General features: G+C 41.1%; 2 protein-coding genes across 4 annotated transcripts; both read right to left on the bottom strand.

Annotated features, from left to right (window-relative positions):
- Positions 1 to 897: 897 nt before the first annotated feature.
- On the bottom strand, positions 898 to 3134 carry LOC139337165 (guanylyl cyclase inhibitory protein). The gene is made up of 5 exons (XM_070971618.1): positions 2983 to 3134; positions 2163 to 2295; positions 1896 to 2045; positions 1672 to 1777; positions 898 to 1152 (listed from the first exon to the last, which is right to left on the bottom strand). Exons 1-5 carry the CDS (start codon positions 3051 to 3053, stop codon positions 1016 to 1018), a joined length of 597 nt encoding a protein of 198 aa, XP_070827719.1. The 5' UTR covers positions 3054 to 3134; the 3' UTR covers positions 898 to 1015.
- Positions 3135 to 3383: 249 nt separating this feature from the next.
- On the bottom strand, positions 3384 to 20090 carry bmal2 (basic helix-loop-helix ARNT like 2). Of its 3 annotated transcripts, none has more exons than XM_070971616.1 (17): positions 19805 to 20090; positions 15047 to 15176; positions 14899 to 14952; positions 14766 to 14807; positions 14421 to 14578; positions 13141 to 13220; positions 12533 to 12625; positions 11795 to 11912; positions 11508 to 11657; positions 10650 to 10893; positions 10327 to 10433; positions 9930 to 10080; positions 9750 to 9820; positions 9473 to 9587; positions 9195 to 9285; positions 7290 to 7389; positions 3384 to 7169 (listed from the first exon to the last, which is right to left on the bottom strand). In XM_070971616.1, exons 1-17 carry the CDS (start codon positions 19860 to 19862, stop codon positions 7012 to 7014), a joined length of 1920 nt encoding a protein of 639 aa, XP_070827717.1. In that variant the 5' UTR covers positions 19863 to 20090; the 3' UTR covers positions 3384 to 7011. The 3 variants fall into 3 exon arrangements, with proteins under 3 accessions (XP_070827717.1, XP_070827718.1, XP_070827715.1); XM_070971617.1 differs by having other exon boundaries at positions 6554 to 7169; positions 9458 to 9587; positions 19805 to 20075; XM_070971614.1 differs by having other exon boundaries at positions 6554 to 7169; positions 9458 to 9587; positions 15047 to 15173; positions 19805 to 20007.
- Between the last annotated feature and the right edge of the window lie 647 nt (positions 20091 to 20737).

The raw sequence follows: 20737 nt of genomic DNA, 5'->3' as shown, positions 1-20737 counted from the left end.
AGCTCAGGAGACATCAAGTGGCCCCTGAGTGTAAGTGGAGGGACAAGTATCCTTACAAAGTAGCAAATTACAATGTAAAAACAGCCCAATACAATTAAAACTTTAACTGCAAGCTGAACTTAACCATTTCAAAGTACTCAATACGCAGAATGGATCTTTTCACGTTATGTTACATATTATTGGCTCGTTGTTACTGATGTATGAACATTGTATTACATTAAATTAGTTTTTATGCTATTTGGTAGTTTATAACATGCAAAGTAATTGGTTACTATAGCTGTCTGATAAATGAAGTTAAGCAAAAACAATAAGTGGTACAAAATGGAAATAACTCAAGATTAAATTACAAATAACTAAAGAATATAGTAAAATACGGCACTTGAATAAATGTGCTTAGTTACTTCCCACCACTAGTATGTGTTAAGCATCTACTGTTTGGGCCCTAAACTGGACAGCTGATGTGCATTTAATATCAGGGCAGATGTTACAGGGTCCCAGGCAATCAAGGGACAACATCATTGTAAACTCCCTGTACATTTTGAGTCTGCTGCCCGGTCCAAGTTAATCTGGCCACTAGTGTAGAATAGATATGCAGTAATATAATATGAGTAGGACAAGTACAATTTCATTGTTTTATGTTAGTCATGATGTATTCTATAAGGAGATGCAATCAGACTCAGATACACGGAAATGATCAAAACTACATCAAATGATGCAGCAAGGAAAACACAAGCAAAAACCATAACTAAGCACAGATCCAAACAGCAGAAGAAAAATGATACAAAATGAAGCAACAAGGCAGCAATGAATGCTTTTCATGTTGTGCCAACCTAATAACCCCATATCTAAATGTTCTAGTGCTCTCCAGTGTTTGCCTTGAAGTTACTCAACAGGCTGTGACATAATTTGTCACAGCGAGTGGAAGCTGTGCTGCAGAATGATTCCTGGAAAATTCAATCCTAACATTGACCGGCTCATTTCTCTGCTCCCGGTGAATAGAATACCCCACTTCAGGTCAACCGTGGGTCCCCAAAACGGTGTCCCTCCTCAGGGGCCTCTCCACCTTCACAGTGCTGGGGTCACATTCCAGCATCTCTCTGATCCAATCATCATCCAGTGCTCCCTCTATGAACTCCTCCAGACTGATGACAGCTACAGACATAACAAGGACAGACGGTGAGCACAGACAAAGAGCGCTGTGAGTGTTGATATTAGTGAGAAAGAGCTGAATGGTATACATAAAGGTATACATATGTCTTTATATAAGAGTACAGGTGAAGGATTAGGTCTCTTTTATGTTTAATGGATCCAGCATTATTTTTGATCTTTTTGTGCACATTACACATGCTATAGTTTATCTTCCATTAGATCCAGTACCTCAGCTTTAGGCATGTCCTTGCTTCGTCTCCTCCACTGAATAACAGATTTAAAGACTTCTCCGATGAGTAAATGACATGTGTTTCTTGAGGCTTGGATCACAGAATTGGCATAAAGGGTTTGAGATGATAAGATAAATATATTTACCTTCTTGTTAGGCTGTTAAGCCTGTGTGGTCGATTTATTGAGGGGGAAAAAATACACACTTTGCGGCCTATCACTGTAAAGCTGAGTGTGACATCTTTGTAACACTACACCATGATCTCAAGCAGAAAGGGAAAATAATTTCCTCACCGTTATTGTCTTTATCTAATCGCACAAATATCCTGTTGGTACATTCTTCAGGTGTGAGTGGGTTAGGTTTGATTAAAGCAGCTGCCATGTTCATCTTATAAACGGCCTGCGAATAAAGGGAAACACACACCAGTTGGACTGAAATGCACCGTCTAATAAGGAAGCTGTAATTTTTGAAATGTGCACTAAGTCCTGACTTTTGCTTTGGACAGTTCCACACACACCTGCATGATCTCCAGCATTTCCTCCCTTGTAATGGCTCCGTCTCTGTCTTTGTCATAGAGCTTAAATGACCACCGCAGCTTCTCCACAGCCGAACCTTCAATAAGCATGCTGATGGCCATGACGTACTCCCTGAAATCAACCACCCCATCCTGAAGAAAAGCAGTTGTTGATTGTTTTATTGTTATGATAGAACATAGGCATTGCTGTCCTGTTTGTTCGGACTCATCAGATATACAGCTGAAAGTCATTCAGAGTACTTTGCCTACCCCGTTACTGTCCAATGTGCGGAATATCTGCTCTGCATACTCAGCCGACTCGCTGCCCACTGTTCCATTGCAGAAATGTCTTTGAAACTCATGAAGTGTGATCAGCCCACTTGGACATTCATTAATAAACTTTCTAGGATAAAAAGACAAAGAATACACCTTTTTCAATTCAGAGAAAAGACCAGTTTCAGTTACAGTACACAAGAGGATGTAGAGGCAGTTTGGATGAAGGGTCAGATTTGTAGCAGGATTCTTTTTATAAAGAATTAAGAGAATTAAGGTCAACCCATCCCGAACATGCAGAGATTACACGTGTTTGAAAGCTCGTCTACACCCTGCGACGTGAGTGCTAAGATAATTAGGCCAAATGATTTTGAACCACTGTACAACAACATGGTAAAGTGGAGCTTATCAGCAGTGTGTAGTCGTAGTAGCAGTGTGGAGATACAGCAGGGTGAGAGACACTGTTCCTCAAATGTACAGCACAGATCACATGACAAAATAAATGGAATAAAAAGATTTTTGTTCTTTTTTTCATTTTAGGAAACAAAAAGCCAAGGAAATGCCTTGAAGGCATGTCTGGAAAATAATTAGAAAAAGACACCAAGCAGTTCTTGAACGTTGCTTCACCCAGTATCCGCAGTTTAAGCTGCACGAGTACAGAGTAAGTACAACTTCTCACTGCTCAAACAGGAGCCTTGAACAGTTCCGCTCCCCTTTAATCTAGTTCAAACAGCTGTCTTCTGCCTGAGCACACCACCAGCATGGAGTTAGTTAAAACCTTTTCTGCTGAAATGTCAAAAGCCAAATGCAGTCTTACCTGAACCATTCGTAAAGCTCTGTAATATAAGACTCCCCTCTCGGACAAGGCAAGGTAGCAGCTTGGCCCATTCTGTAACAGAGCAGCAACAGCTCACCTCTGACTTAATATACACAACAAATCCCAGCTTATGCCACGCTTACTTAATTGCACCAACCACTACCTTACCACATTTGACAAATTACACAGTCCTAATCTCCTCAGAGGGGGGCACAAAAAGGAGGGTTGTAATTGGATTCAGTGGAAGGCAAATGCAATTATTCAAAAAGCAGGCTGCTGCCTCTAAATCTACCTCACAGAGAGAGGAAAATAGAGATTTTAAAGTGGCATGAGCTTCAGGAAATGTTTTTAATCCAGTGTTCACAAAGTGTTCTTACTGGCTTTATGGAAAATAGACCCAGTTCCTGTTGAGGGTTAAGTAAACTAATATTTATTAACATGGCAACCTGGGAAGACAGCCCAGACATGCTGAAAGTAGCAGCAATAATGCAATAGACAAATACAGTAAATGCTTCCCCTGGGGCCCGAAAATCAAACCTCATCATCAAAGGATGAACCTATAAAGTGGCAGGAAGTGGTACAATGGAGGCAGTAACAATATAAGCCCAAAGGTTAAGGTCCCTCAACACCAGTCTGTCTTAATTTCCCGAAGTCTATAAATCTCAAAGACCAACAACAAATGATACAAACACAGCATGCAGACACAAAACAGGGCACGAAATCAAAACATAATGTTGCCTAGCTTACAAAATCTACGGTTTTATTTCAAACAGAGACAGAAGCGAAATATGTGACATCTCAGTTGACGCTGAAGTGACGACGATGTTTTAGCTCTCTGGGCTGATTCCAGCTGGAACAGTGCCATGATTGAAGAACTGAAGAACAGAGAAATCAAATAATAATAATACAAAATGGACCTTAAAAAAGACCAGCCTGTGACTATGGCACAAGTCCGTAGCTCTTGTTGTTTAGTTAGGTAGTGAGTGCTGAAGCCAACATGATTCCGTGAACAAGCCTCCACTTCATTTATGATGTGCACAGTATAACACGTTGCATCAAGTTAATCCAATAATACATCTGAGCCCTCCTTTCAGTCCGCGGAGCTGCCAGGTGGGGAGGCGGTCTCCGTAAGCAACACAGGTTTATTGTGTGTCCGAGCTGACATGTCCAAAGGCACTTCGGACGCAGGCAGGAGGGTCTTTGCAAGTTGAGCTTCTCTGTCCACTGGCTCCTCGTAAATTCAAGCATTTGAGAGAAGACAATATTCTTCATGGTTCACAACAAACGTTTCTGTCCTTGAAACAAGTGTTCTCACTGGAAAATCCTTAACAGTCCTCATGAAATGACTCGAGCTTGTGGGCCAGGATACCAGTGTCCACGATGGTGCAGCATAAACGCGACTCAGTTCCATATACTGTATATTTGGGCAGCAATACAACAGATGATGTTTTGACTGATTGGTTTAGGTACTGATGACTGAGCGCAAGATATACAAAGTCCAAACACTATGAACCCAAATCAATGCCTCATCTAATACAGCTGTATTTTAGCATGTTCTGGTTTTTGTAAGACAGTTTTTATAACAAGCCAGCACAATTTTCTTCAACTGAGCCTATGTGCAAAAACATCATTTCTGTATTTCCTGGCATTTACTAAACTTTTCTTTTGAAATATCACTGCAACAATGATCTGGCAAACTTTAGTGATTCTAAATTTTACCTGACATGACCGATACTGCCAACTGGCTGCCACAATTCTCAGAAATGGATCACTATCATACACGACAGGTTACCACATAATGGCTATCAATGTCGTGTTAGTAAAGTCCAAGATAGGCATGGGAAAAAATAAAACTTTACATGAGGTAAATGGTAACGGGATCCATACAACTCAGTGGCTCATTCAAGTTCTCAGCAAAGGTACAAGTCAGCAGTATGTTTTACACCTTTTTCAAGCATGCATGACATGGGAGTGACAATTACACAGGGAGAGAAAGAAAAATCTAGAAGTTATGGAATGATAGCTCTGCATAACATAATCCCTTAAAGAACTTGTGCATGACAATGTTCTGCGCCTCTGACAAGCACATACAACATGACCATGGCTTCTGAAGGACTGTCAGTGCATAATAGTACATGGAAAAAAAAAAAGCAAACAAACAAGAACAGCTGAAGCTATGGTTTACCTGCAGGATTGTAAAGCTGACAAGTGTAAGAACACAGACCCACAGGTGACTCATTACAAGACATGACTCATACCAACGCACGGGATGTAGTGAAGCAGGAGGACAAAATACTGCTGTGGTTACGAAGAACTGTGTCACTGTAAGTTCACATGTGGCGGCTCTGTTCCTGTCACTCCCTGAGTTATCGCTTATACCATCAGACTCGAGAAATCAACCTTACACACGTATTGATAAAATTTCACACATGAGAAATGGGTTTGTTGCGCCACTATTGCTACCAAACCTCCATTTCAGCACCTTTAAAGTGCTGTTTCACTTTGCATGAAGCTGTACTCTGGTGCTCATAAATCCATGAATGCTAAACCTTCAAAACTGGCTGCTGTCCAACAAATTTATGAAAGTGAATCATCTTTGCCAAGAAATGTTAGAGTTGGGGTATATAAATCCAAGGGCAGCCAACACTGGGGCCCTCACATCTATAGAAGTGTACATACTACAAAAAATGGATTTCCCAAATCCAGTTTTTTCCTGTAGATACCAACTGGCGATCATCTCGGAGCTGATAAAGGCCAATACTGATCGTTGTTTTTTGTCATAGCACCTAGTACAGCAGTATTATAGATCAGGTTGATTGCTTTGTAGTGTTGGATCTCCACCAGGTGGCAGCATAATCTATGCTGGAAATGCAGTGTGACTGTACAGTATGAAGTACAGAACCACAAAAAGTCAATCTTGTTGATTTCTTATTCTGTCAACAGGCTCTTAAAGTCCATTCATTCAACAGAGTGGGACAGAAAACTTCCAGAAAGCAATGCAACAAGTAGCCTTCAATAAATGTAGGACAAGTGAAATGCACAGCGTAATCTCTCTCCACCTCCTCTTGTGCAGTGTGCAGGCAGGCAGGTGGGCAGCGTGAAGCAATAATCCAGATCACGCATTTTCACTGAGTGTCAGCCAATAACATCTGGCAGCTGATCAATCTGGGCATCCCAACTAAAAAAAGAAAATATTCTTCCTACGCAAGCTATCCCTTTAAGACAGGTATGGCCTGAAGACGTGGTGTTTGCAATCATACCAAATCTATACATATACAGTATGTTCAAGTCAGTGTACCAGAGAGGAGGTTACTGGACCATGGAAAATGTTCAGATACTGACAAGTTAAGAGGAAAATCTCTGAGAGGTGTGGTGACTCTCAAAGTTTGAGGTTATGGAAGTGTGGTCTGCCGTGGTACACAGGCTACCTACGGCTTGGATCCTGAGGGGTCACAGAGATGGGCCAGGTTGTCAAAGTGTCTTCCTCGCATATCAATTACACATCCAGTACCTATTCAAATAACGACCTTTCAAAAAACATGAAATTGATTCAGTGCATTTTTTTCTTTTTGCATTGTCCCTCCTAACTGTTGTTCAAATGCAGGTATGGGAGAGAAATAAAAGCAGGAATCCCGAGCCATTGTACATCACACCACCATCATTTTTGTTCACAGGTTCCTCAACCTTGTGAGGCCTCCCTCAGACGGTTAACAGACGGTAGATGTAAGGAAAGCAGTGAGGAACAGCGTTTCAGGGCAGGCAGGCCGCTGTAAGGCTTTAGAGGCACATCCTCCTTCTGAAGAGGGGAAGCAAGTGTCCCTTATTGTCGACGATCCAGCTCCCCGTGAGAGCAGCCCCACAAAGACTACACAGCTTATGTGAAAAAGGTTACTAATAAATAAAAAAATGTCCTTAAAAAAAGAAAAAGGAATGCTACGTCTTCAAGCATTCAAGCAGTTCTCGTCATCAAAAAACTGACACTGCGGCCGTTTTTCAGTGTGGTACGACGTCACACTGTGAGAGCAGATTCTATAAAGACCAGTGCATCTCGTCAAAGCCCACATCCTCACCCAAGTTTGTGTCAGTCTCCAGGAGGCTCATGATCACTGCCATGGCTGCTTCATCATTGCTAAGATTGCTAAGACCTGGTCCAACGACGCTGTCCAAATCTAGCTGGGAGTTCTCCCCTGAGGTGAGATGAGGTGACAGAAACAAATACAGAGTAAAGGAGTTATATAAGAAGGAAACTAAATATGGTCCAATGAACAATTTAGAAATAAGCTTATGAACAGGATCAGAGAGAGTACCCATGAGTGATTCTCCTCCTGAGAATGTTGCTCCCTGTGGCTCCTCTTCTGAGCTGGACTTTCCTGGCATCTCCATGTCTGTTGCCTCTCCATTTGGCACCTAGAGACCAAATGAGGAAAGCAAAATTAGTCCGAGCAGCAACATGGCAGGAGTTAAGTCGAGAGGGAAAAAAAAAAAGTAGAAGAATCAGATCTGTTCAGACTTTGATTTTGTTTTTCATCCTTTGGAAAAATACCACCACAAATTCCCAGGAAAAAAAAAATTATTGCTGAGAGATGTTTTTACAAAAGAGCTCATTGAGTCGAAATGCCAGTTAGAAACATATTTCTCTGCTCTCATATCTGCAAACAACCTCTGTAACAAACAAACAAAAACATGAAGGAAGGCAGAAGGCAGTCCTAACTGGAAGTTGAAAAGTAAGATGGACACCTTCAGGAAAACCACTGTTGTGCATGCTTCTTTCAGAATACAGAGAACTACAGAACAAATATGAGGTCTAACTCCAAATCACCAGACAGCACAGAGTGTAGCTTTGCTTTCATTGGGTAAAAAACGCTTTGACTGTATTTTAACCGGTCAGTTCCTAAACCGTGCTCGGACCAGACATATGATTGTTTGCTGCAGATTAAACTATCCAATAGTACATTAAGTAGCTAAAATCAGCTCAAATTCAAGAGTCTACAGTAGTAAAATGCAGCTTACATATTAATGTAGCAGTGCCATTAATCCAAAAAGAAGTAGTAGTAGTAAAACACTGACAGAGACCATTTTACTGCATAATGAGTACTTTTACTTTTTATACTTTGAGTACATTTTGCTGATAATGCATATGGTGCTTTACTGAAGTGAGGGTGTGAAAGCAGGACTTTTACTTTCACTGTGTGATATTAGTATCTCTAGTTAGGTGTAGGGTCGTAACACTTCTTTCATCACTGGTCTTAAGCACATCTAAACAACATCTAAGTTAAGTTACTTTTGACCATCATCAAAGTATTTTCCTATCAGCCGTCAACTCAGCTGTCTGACATTCCTCGGGCCTCACAGCTCTGCGGGGGAACAGTTTAGCTTTAACAGTTACAAATGACATCAAACTCAACAGTTTACGGTGCCATCTTGTTTGATGCCTCTGTGATGTTGAAATGGGAGCTGTCACCAATCTTTTACATTTTTTTAGAGCTGGCTTCTCTGGCCTTCAGGTGCTTTGCTAAATTTGTTGTGTAACACCTTTTGTTAGCACTGCTCTGTTGCATTACTTATATACGGGCTTGCTTGCATCATTTGTCCTTCCTTGTTCACTTGCCTCAAATTATTTCCAAATAGCACACGTACAGTTTTCTTTGACAACCGGTCTTGGAGGCTCCATCTTTAATGAGCTAATGAGCTGTAACAAAACCTGAAATATATCATGGCCTGGTTAGATAAAACAGTGAGCCTGTTATATTCAACCAGAGCAAATGAGATGAGTGAAGAGAAGAAGCACTGAGAGTGAGTGGCAGGAAGCACTGCATGTGGGCACTGCAGCAGTGTGTGGTGTGTGTGCATGTGTGTGTGTGTGTGTGTCATCATCATCATCTCACTGTCAGAGGGAAGAGAGGACAAGAAAGTGCAGCTGGTATCAGTACATTGATAGTGTGGGAAATCAGTGCTTAAAGCGAGGAAATATTCCGATTTGATACGCATTGAAAAAACTGTATTACTTTGTATTTTGACCATTGGTGAGGTTCTTCTGACTTGAGGGGGAGTTTGAGTTGAAATTTCCAACAAGAGCTCAAGCACTTTGACCATATGCTGAAATCCTGTATTCTTTAGACTTTCTCTTTAGAGAAAGCATTTTTTGGGAGGTTGTGTTAATGACTGTGATAAATGCATCTATGAGCAAGGACGTGTATGTATGAAAGACTTACATTGTTGCTGATTTGACTGTGAGTTTGTTGACACTTCTCCTGTGGCAGACTGAACGGGCTGACGCTTCCACTGGAAGGTGATGAGTTCATCCTAAAAGGAACGCCGACACAGACCAACTTAAAACAATAACATCTACACCAACTGAGATGCGCAGCAAGTGCAGCTGTAGAAAGACTCCTGCTTTGATGTATGCACAAAAAAGTCCTGCTGAATCTCTCTCTTTGGAATTTGTGCGTCTCTGTTACGAAAAGTAAGGACATACTCTGTGAGGCCACACCTGTTGAAATCCAGCAGCTCATTGGCAATCTGGGTCCCTATGCTTCCAGCATAGACCATAGATCCAGGTGTGGTGGAGATGCCTGGTATAACTGGAAGGGACTTCTTGCCATCTTCTATTAGAAAAAGTTGAAATTTGAAAAATGTTGGGAATGAAAGGAACACACGACATGTACTTGACAGAGAGTGATGACTGCACAAGCTGCATTGTTAAGTATCACAGGGGATGAGAGATGTCAGTGAGGTACTACGTTTGTAGACTTTTCATTTGAACTGACCTTCAGAAGTTTTGGAATTACTTGACTGTTCAGACTTGTTTCCTGACCGACTGGTTCGACAGTGATCATGCCTTGTCATGGGATGAGAAAACCAGTGAAGCTTTGATTAATACACTGTGTATCTATTTCCGGTGCAAAGATATTTAGGTTATGCACAAACAGAATGAAGTATATACTCACGATATAACTGTGTTAGTTGACACTATGTATTCTACTTCTTTGGTCCATGGATTTACAAAACTAAACCACTGACTCTGCAGAGTGACAAAAGAGCCGTGTTTTGTTTTGAACTTATAGCAGTTTGTCTCTATTTTCTCTTTACTCCGCAGCACTGCGAGGAGAAACAGTGAGAGGATGAGTATTAGGACTTTAAAGTGGAAAATGAAGCATCAGTATCATCTTCAGCCAGAGAAAGCTACAACGGGAGCAGCAGACATAAAATACTGGGGACACCATCACAACATGGGGACCTACTTGAATTTCCCACTGCAGATATATTGTGAATTTAAATTTGGTCTAAATAGGCCAACTTGACTGAAGAATGTAGGTCTCATCTCAGCAGATATTGGGAGTTTACCTTTTCGATGTCTGTCAGCTAACTGCGGTAAGTCGTCTTGATGGAAGTACTCATAGCATGATGTCCCAAGCAATTCTTGGGGAAGATAACCAAGAATGGTTGTAGCTCTGCGGAAGAAAAGGAAGCATGAGTGTATAACATCAGTGTGACTTATAAACATCTACTGTAATTAGAATAAAGTGTGTGCTCAAAGGCAGTGTCAAAGAAAAGTCAATGCAAGACATTTCAAATGTCTCATGGATTATACAGTATGTTAACAAAGCCCAGCACCAACAAACTACAGTACAACCCTCCACCACCCACTTGTTGAAATTCAGTTTTACCTTTGATCGACAAAGGTGAATTTGCCATCCATGGCATAGCGCGTGATGAACTCTGTGGGTTTAACTCGGACTTCTCCATTAACCTGCGGAGATGAATGGGAGTGGACGCGTCCCACCGCCACAAGGCAGCTGAAGTGGGAGCTATCCTGCTTGTCTGACTCGCCCTCCCCAACTGCTCCCAACTGACTGGTTGGCCAGCTGCGCATGTAGCCTGTACAGTGGACCGTGCAGTACTTCTGCGACTCTGTAGGCACATGCAGACACAGATCATAATATACATACAAAAAATGTAAGTTAAATGAATATTAAATGAGTATTCCTTTACACCAAGGGCTTTTGAAGTCTGACTCTGTGGTCAGTGAATATCTAAAGTGTCAGGGAGTGTAAAGTCTGCATGAATTCAGAGAGGTGTTCTATGGGCTACGACTTGATGCCTGTCTTTTTCAGGCACATTTGCTTACATTTTGGCAAATTTGTTGAATAAGCCAGTAGCGGATACTTTTTGCAATGTGCACACTGATGTAAAGGCAACTATCAATGGATTACTTTTAATTCTCAGGCAAAGTCTTTTTTCTCTGATTTCTAATTGTTTTTTAACGTTTATTCTAAATAAATGTCAAAAATGGTGTTTTGATTTGACTGACTCATGAGGAGTCAGGGAGCTAATCAAATTGCACATTTCACTTCAACCAGGATCTTTGCCTCAGGTCTCTCCCTCCATGCCTCCCTTTCAATTCGGCATCACAGTTTAAAAAGGGCTGCTTTACACCAATACTTCTGTTCAATCTGATAAATAGCATTTAACCCTCGAGAGTACAAAAGCGATCTGCTGAATAATCCACTGGATGATTTCCCAACCTTTCTTTTTGGAGGTGCTGGCTTGGAATTCCTTCTCCTCCACTTTGACAGAAATTTTATTGTACTTCATTCGACAGAAGAACGAGCGCCGGGCGCCTGAACACAGCCGCGCTGCACCAACTGGCAGGTCAGCCTGAACCTGCAGACCGGCTGGAGACATGACAGGAGTGTCAAATGTGCTCTCTCTCCCTCTCTCACACTCACACACACACACAAACACACACACACACGCACATATGCATACACAGGCAAACACAGGCACGCACACACACAAATAATTGCTTTACTTTTAGCATCTATTAGCCGTTCACGAGGGTATAATTCAGAAGCCGACAGCTGCTCCTTCACTTTTCCCATGTCCTTTGGGTGTATATAATCAAACAGGCTCTGTCCAATCAGCTCCGCCTGGAGGAACAACAAGCAAATGATCAAACTGACATAAACATGGCTCTCATGCTGATAAAAAGAAATGTCAAACCATTCTGCATCTAAGGCAATTCCTGCTGACAAATAACAAACTGAACAAAGTACACTGACTGTGGACAGTCGACCCCGGAGCACACCAGACACTGAGGCAGAAAAAGCAACGGCTCGTTTCTTGACGCTTATGAACCTCCTTTTACTCCAGTGTTCAAAAAATATGATATATTTACATTACACCGTGCTTCATCGCCAAATAAAAGATTTGCATACAACATCATCTTTGTTTTCATGACCAAAGCAGTCTTGATGATTTCTTTCAAACGAGCATTTTGAACGGCAATTTTTCGGAAAACCTAAATAGATCTACCAGAATTTGTACAAACAGTGGCATTACAATATGAGTCTATTAAGTAAAACTGCAATACATTTAATATTATATGCAACTTAATGTCATATACAAATAAAATATAACAATCGATCTTGTATTTGGTGGGTTCTAGTCCACTAACACTGGTGCAAAGACAATGTAAACCATCTGGTGTGTCCGGGATTTCACGTAAACAAAGATGCTACAGATACAGTAACAAGTGTAAAAGTGTTACCCGACTATAATTTAATATCTTCGTGACAGACTCTGAGACAAAAACCACTTTCCCACGATCACAGCCCACTACAAACAGGAACCCATCTGCAGCCTGCACGACAAAGAAACATGGGGGGGAAAGTAGAGGGATCCAGTGTGATGACATGGTCAAAACAAAAGTAAGAGATCACTGAGTAGATCTGCTTCTTTCTATTTATATATGCAATTGTATTCAATATAGTTTTTAAACCAAATAGAGGCTTTTTAATTGACATGAATATTCAGTGCAATCAGCTTTGAGGAGAACAGCCCAGACAGTGACTGCAATTCAATCATGTGAACAAGTTCAGATCAACTTGCCATTTTTTGTGTGTAGCTTCAAATGAACAGACCCCACAGAAAAGCAGGGGTGTTGCACCACCTTAAGTTTGTAGCCTGATCTGTGGCTTTAAAATGAAATGTTTAAGACATCCTCAAGAGACTGACAGGTTAAGAGCTTAGTTTTTTTAAGATCACTTGACAGTTGAGTAATTATCTTAAAAATCAAACGCGTACTTTATTACAGCAGCAGTTTCTCAAATTGTGGGCACATAAAAAGTCAGATGCCTTTGTCAATGGTGCTTTTACCTTAAGGACAACGTGTTTGAGCTCCTCGTCAGGAAGGAATGATGGTTTGTAGTTGGCTTCAGAAAACGAACTTCCTGAGCCTAAAAACACAGATAAATAAAGTTATGCAGCCAGTGACATTAGGTTTAAAGAACAGTTCCAGTTTATGACAACCTGGATCTTATTTTCAGAGTTTCAGGCGATCAGCTCTGTTGAACATAGATGTTCTCTACTTGCAAAGTTGACTGTTGAGAAGAATTGCTAAAAACAAGGCAGACAAGAAATACCACCATGTGATCAGACTGGTTTGGACAAACCCTCAGGTTAGCCAGACTTATGCATAACAGAAAACTGAGGACAGACAGACAGACAGACAGACAGACAGACAGACAGACAGACAGACAGACAGACAGACAGACAGACAGACAGACAGACAGACAGATAGATAGATAGATAGATAGATAGATAGATAGATAGATAGATAGATAGATAGATAGACAGACAGATAGACAGACAGACAGATAGACAGATAGATAGATAGATCTTCATTGTGTTTTTGTTACAATCGGGAGTCTGCACATGGCGTTTTATTTTAAAAATTCGCTGGAACTTCCTGTCTGGCTTGATCCGCTCTATGCAGGTTGTCATCTGTCAAAAATAGACTCGCTGCATATTCACAGAGAGCTGCTTCTGAAACAGAGAAGGAACACGTCCGATGGAATTGCACGCATTGTCTAGAATGACAGCAATTGGCTCCAGTAGACGCGTCGCAGATGGGACGTGTCCACTATAATTTAGAGGTTAGACTCTGTCTGACCTCCAAGCCCACTGCTAAGTGCTTTGTGTTGAGGTGATATTTCAAGTTTCAAGTACTCCAATGGTACAAAAAATCCCTGACTGCAGAAAGTGCACAGAATGGTGCTCATACCAACAGCTCCAATGCTTGAAATGCAAAGCAACCATCAATAAGTGCATTGAACAATATGGATACAACCCAAAATTGCGAGAATCATGCAAGTACATCAATGTCACCAAAACACTTTTAATTTTACTTATAAATAAAGCGGTTTACATAGTCTGGCCAAACTGTTACTGTTTGTAACCAAATCTGAACGACTGCTGCATGGAACACAGTACTGAGAGTACAAGGTTGCCATAACTGATAAAAATGATGGACAAAAAAAAATAAACAATAAAACCTAAGTTGAAATAAACTATTCCTTGATTAACTGAATGCATCAGCAATGACAACGTCAGGGTAGATTATTTCTAACACCAGTGGCCATTGATTGAGTCAGTACCTTTGAGAGATTTGAGGTGCTGCACAGCCATTCTGAGCACAGTGAGCTTGTCCAGCTTTCGGGACATGGGGTTACAAGTCGGGATCATGGCTGATAGTTTGTCAATGAGATTGTTCATTTTGTCCCGTCTCCTCTTCTCAATTTGGCTGTGCGGTTCCCTGCAGGGACATTAAAGAGGCAGTAATTTAGATGATTAAAATGTGTTTTCTCCTTTACATTTCCAAACCGTCTGTATCAGTGAAATGTGGCACATCCTAAAGGACACAAGCAATAGATATTTTAAGATTGTTAATATTACAAAAAAGTGGAAATGTTATAAATGCAGTGGTGTCAAATATAACCTACCTGAAGCATTTAATTTTGACATGTTGGTCATCTTCATCAGACCTGTAGAACAAAAAAAACACACATTTGAAATGTGCACAAATGCACAATTAACACAGGTCAGCTCTCCAACTACTTAATTAGCACACAGTACCCGTTTTGGTCATCTTCCATATCGGCGTCAGGTGTGGAAGCAGTTTTTCTATCCCTGGGAAGAACATTCATTACAATCAATAGCTATTAGCAAGCATTGGATTGATTAGATTTTATGTAAGACAAATTAGAGCAATCACAGAACTCACTGGCTGTCCATGCTGCCCTTACGCTTCCGGGGTATCTCCATGCTCAAGGACATGCCAGCAGCCGAGGACGGGGTCATCAGGCTGCTCAAAGGCATAGAACTGCATTGGTTTTCCTCAACCAGCACATCTTCTGAAACACACAAGATACCATGAGCTATAACTGGTCATATGGGGCGATAGGACTTTATTTCAACTGAAAGCTTGGCATTGAATGCTGTGAAATCTTCTCAGAGGTCTTTGCCCAAACATGATCACAATATTCTTATTAGGAGCTCAGAAACAGCCCTGGTGAGAAGTCTGCCACACCAATCCTTTAAAAAGGCCTGAGATCAGCAGGAACAGTGTGGATAAGATGGAGACAGAGCACGATCTGTTAATACTGGGATGATGAAGATGCCCAATAAATGCACCAGCCACAAAACATATACATCATGCAGGCATGGGAAATAATAGCAACAGCTCCCTTGGCAATCCACTTTGAAGAAATGACATTTGAATACTATATTACTGATGTTACTGTCAGCGTGAATCGCATGCATGACTGTTTACTAGGATGGGGAACACAAGAAATGTGTCCACTCACTTTCTGTGACTTGAACATTTATGGCACCAATCCTTCGAGTTCATGGATCCCCATTTCATTGGGAACAGCTGCCACATTGCTACAGGGAAACCATGCTTCCTAATGCATGTAAGTCTATCAAGGCAGGAGGTCTGACAGTAATTCAGAATTAAAATCACCATAAATTGCTGAATTTTCAACACATTTTCAAGCAGTTTGGTTTGTTAGAACTTGCAGACGTGTATTTATGATACAGATACTTGGTTAAATTAAAAACACAGATTTTTAAAATGAAATACAGACAGTACAGTTTAAATCTAATAGTAAGATGAACTTATCCTAATGTTATTATTATCTAACTATATTCTTTTTTCTTACAGCATGGAAAAAGGCTACCATGATATATATATATATATACACACATATTTGTTTTACAGTTTGGGAAATAAAGATTTGGTTAGAAAAAAGACATAATACAACACGAAAGTTAAAAGAAGAAAATGAACAACACAAATTTAGCTCTAATCTCATAAACAGTAAGTGTATAAAAAGACTGACGATGACTGATAGATATGGTTAACAGCATTGTACTGATATACAAATGAAGTAAAAATCATCTTTTTTTTCTTTACCATAAGTTAGCTTAACTTGAAATGTTTTTTCACATTATGGTGAGTGGAAAACAGATTCCTCTTGGTTAACTTTTGACAACGAACAGCAGTTTTTGCTCTGCTGCTCGTGCAGGCAGGCTCCAGAAAAGATTGGAGGAGACGCCCCTTAAACAGTGAGTCCTTTTATTGCGTGATGCCCTTGCTGTGGCCAGTGATTTGTATCTACTGCTTTCTGTTTCAGAACAAAGAAATCTTTGATTCTAGTTTTTACTTATTACGTCGCATCCCATGTTCGTTTATGGAAATCCTTAATAAGGGACCAAAACACTTGACAGATTTATAATGTATGATCAATATGAATTTAATGTAAATAATACTGTATGTATGATGATATACGTTAACTGAGAAATGTACTCCTTTGAAGTACTACATTTGGGTGTTTTGTATAGCACAAGGATTTCAAGAAGATTTCTCATGAAGGTTTGGATTCTGTGTGCGACACTAATGTTGTGTTAATCACTGAAATCACCTGCTGCCCACTCAGCTGCGATGGAGACTTGTATGCAGTTTGTTCTCCCTAGCTCATGAAGAATTCTGGGCTAATTGATTAATCAACTAAGCCTTTCAGCCCTGTAGCCAACGCAAGGTAAAAACAATCCATCACAGCCTTCATACAGAGACCTGCATGCTGGCAGTGCCTGAACACTGTCGCTCGCTCACAGGTATCTTTATTATGGTATGCCACAGAGATTATTCAATCCTGAACTGCCTATTCTTTGTTCTGGCAAAACATGACTTAGTCATGGCCTCAGAGGCATGTGAGTGTATGTGTGGGAGAGAAACGTGAGAGCACAGCACGAGACAGAACAAATGCTATCCATGGCGCCTATTTTTAACTCTGCTCCACAGGCCTGGTGACCCAAATAGCCACCGACAGATCACCGACAACCTGATTTTTAATCCTGCTCCCCTGTTGGATTACAGGGTTACAGTGACGGCAACCAGATAACTGGAGGTCAGGCCATACAGGCAACCCCCTGCCAACTACTCTTCCTGCTCACGTGCTCATTAACTTGCTCAGTCACTCAATTCATGAATAAGCATCTGCTGCACCTAAATAAAGCCATGAGCTGCACTGCACTGTCACAGTGACACCACCACAAGGAAATGACAGATTTATATCAACATTTCAAGTTATACTTCCATCAATTTTGAACCGCAGAGTGACTGAGACACATTGTATTACTACTGTCAACATTATTTTTTTTCTGTATTGCGCATTTTTGTCTTATTGTTATTTCACTTACCATTTGCACATTTGCATTTACACTTTGCACATGAACATTTGCACATTTTTACTATTATTGTTATTAGTTATGTCATCTCTATAAAAGTTTTCTGAATCTTAGTCTGAGGTCCTTGGGGTAGGCACTGGAGATCAGAGACGGGAGATCTAATCCAAACTGATCCTGTGGTCTCTGAAACCCAATGAGCAGGTTAGAAATCAATGTGTTGTTTTGGAACTCAACTCCAGAAGCCACATTACAAGTATGACAAGGACAGCATTTTACCACCTAAAAAATATTTCCATTGTTAAATCTATCTGGTCTAAGTCAGATGCTGGAAAAACTGGTTCATACATTCGTCTCCTCCAGATTACTGCAATGGCCTTATTGCGAAACCTCCCATAAAGACTGTGGTACGGTTCCAGCTCATTCAAAATGCTGCAGCCAGAGGACTCACTGGGACAAGAAACATCAAACATATTAGCATTATACTTACAATACTTCACTGGCTTCTGGTAAAACACAGAATTCATTCCAAAATAGTGCCGTCAACAAATCACTTAATGGTCTAAATACTCTCTGACCCGCTCACTGCTTCCAAACCCTCCTAGACACTGTTTACACCTGGCATTAACACGTGTCTTGGATGCGCCGATCACAAGTGGACAGCTGAGACATATCGCCATTCACACCTATGTTCATCATGAGTCCCTGCGTCGAGGACGCATCAGGATGCTTTAGCGTTTACACTACAAAAGATATGTGGTTTCAGACCATCAGAAACTGGTTTCATAACTGTACCAATGATCAGAAGTAAATCTGGTGAAGGTGTCATTTACTTCAACAAAATGCCTGATTGTATGAGATGAACCACAAAAGCAAGCTGAAGACCTGCCTGTTCTCTCAGGCCTGTGGCGAGCCAGGACCTCCAAATCTCTGTCTCACTCTGGGTGGGTGGGTAGATTTATGTTGGTGGGTGATCAGAGGATGAATAATGTTTGTGAAATGTTCCCTTTACATGTATTTAAACATGTGTTCATGTCCTGTTGTATGTCATTCATATCTGTTGTGTGTGAAGCGCATTGAGCTTATGCTGTATGAAATGTGCCATATAAACAAATCTGACTTGATTCACAGTTGTTGAACTTGACATTCAAACAAACCCTCCTCAACCTCCACAGAGTCCAGCTTCATTAGCGTGTCCCTGGCGTGCATTCTGCATTACCAATAACTTAAGTTAATGATCCTGTTGTAGGAGCTTTACTTATTTTGTTTAACTACCAGTCTACAAAAGCAACATCAGGCAGGAGAATATGTTGGAATTGGATGGATCGTATTAGGATTCTAATATTTATGTCTAAAATATGCTTTAAATGGATAAAAGGTTGCTGGCGTTTACATCAGGAACATTAAAGAAAAATGATCTGGTCTCTTAAAAACCTACAGCCCACACTTTGACTGAGTTTGAGCGCGTGGCGTCTATGGCACCATGAATAAAGGGTATAAGATGCTCTTTCAGGTGTTTACTATGAAACTATGTTTACGTTTAATTAATAGACACAACATCCCATTAACACTGTCAACAACTCGTGTTTTTTCGCCTTTGAGGAAGCAGAGCAGACCTCTGAGGTGAAGAGCCGTACAGTCACTGTGTAGGGATCGTGGTCGGCGACATCTGACTTACAGCAACGGTTCGTCCTAGCTTACAATGGACAGCTGGGGCGAGCGACCATGTAGTTAGTTTAACCAGTTAGGCCTAAACAGCACTGAGCATTGATGCCGGTTTAATACACCGTGACATCGGCTCAGTCGGAGAGCATGGACAAAAATAAAAATATCTCAAGTAACAAATTGTTCTGGGCTGTAAAACCACCTCTAACAGGCAGATTTGAGACCGTCTCACCGCTAAACAGGCCTCGCTACTATTGCTAAGCTAAAATTCGCGTAGTTCAGTCGTATAGGTTAACGATAGCAGACGTGACTGATACATTTTAATCATAATTTATCACTGATGGCAAGGTGAAAGACAACGTTAGCCGTGTTCTTCACAACACGATGATATGACAAACAACGTCGTGCAGCGTTACATAAATGGCGTAGAGGGCGAGTTTGCTCCACTGATCTACTGACCTAGTTTTGGAATAGCGCAAAGTTAACGTTACTGTCAGCCGGTGACACACAGCCGAAAACACGCCACAGCGTATCGCTCTTTCTCTCAATCCCAAACCAGAAACACAGGTCGGCTCACCCGGTGTGAGCGTTCAACGTGGTGAAAAGCTTTTTGTTGTGTTTCCATTACCTGCCCGTTCGCCTCCCGCTCTGTCACCGCCGCCTGCCGCTGCATTCCTGGCCGACATGGCTGAAGCCGGAGCCGGTGTGCTGGGGCCCAGGACTCCAATGCATGGATGAGGCGGTCGACGACTAGTCCACAATGTTGCTGTATTAAAAGGGCAGGCTGTGGGGGAGTGGAGACGACGACAGAGTCTTGTACAATTGCCTTGACGGTCCCGTGTGAAGAGAAGAGCGGGGAAAGGCGATGAGTAAAGAACCGGAGGGAAATGCGGAAGACAGACAAGACGCAGTCTCCTCCTACCGGCGCCGCGGAGTCACCGCTGCAGCCTCATCGCTCCTGAGCCCCCGTCTCTACATTGATATATCCCATATTCCCACCAAGAGAAACAGTTCAAAATTGGGAGAAGGCAAATCATTGATTAAAGAAATACATGATCGTCAAAAGAAGAAAAAGAAGTTCGTAAAAAGGAAAAGAAAGGTACTTAATGAGGTAAACTAATGAAAGGTGGATGGACTCACATTCAGTTGCATGAAGACAAAACATAAAATGTATCACAATCCATACTGCCAACAAATATTTGTAATAAACTAGAGCAATCTTTAAAATGCTTCATTTGCCGTCCTCACGTGCTTCATTTCATACACTTCCTTTCTCACCTGGAAGGTATAATCTCATTAAGACAGAAAAGAAAATGTGCATTACCTTGTCACCTTGACTTTGACTCCCACATAAAACAAATTTCAAGGACTGCCTTTTTCCACCTGTATAACATTATAAAAATCAGGCACATATTGTCTCACAACGGTGCAAAAAAAATAAATAAATAAATGAAATAAATAAATAAATAAATAGTCCACGTATTTATTACTTCCAGGCTGGATTATTGCAATTCCTTATAATCAGGCTGCCCCCATTCATTGCTAAATACTCTCCTGCTGA

Source organism: Chaetodon trifascialis, chromosome 10, assembly GCF_039877785.1.
Source record: "Chaetodon trifascialis isolate fChaTrf1 chromosome 10, fChaTrf1.hap1, whole genome shotgun sequence".
Lineage (NCBI taxonomy): Eukaryota > Metazoa > Chordata > Actinopteri > Chaetodontiformes > Chaetodontidae > Chaetodon > Chaetodon trifascialis.
Note: the sequence above shows the minus strand (reverse complement) of the source record. Positions and strands in the feature narration are given on the sequence as shown.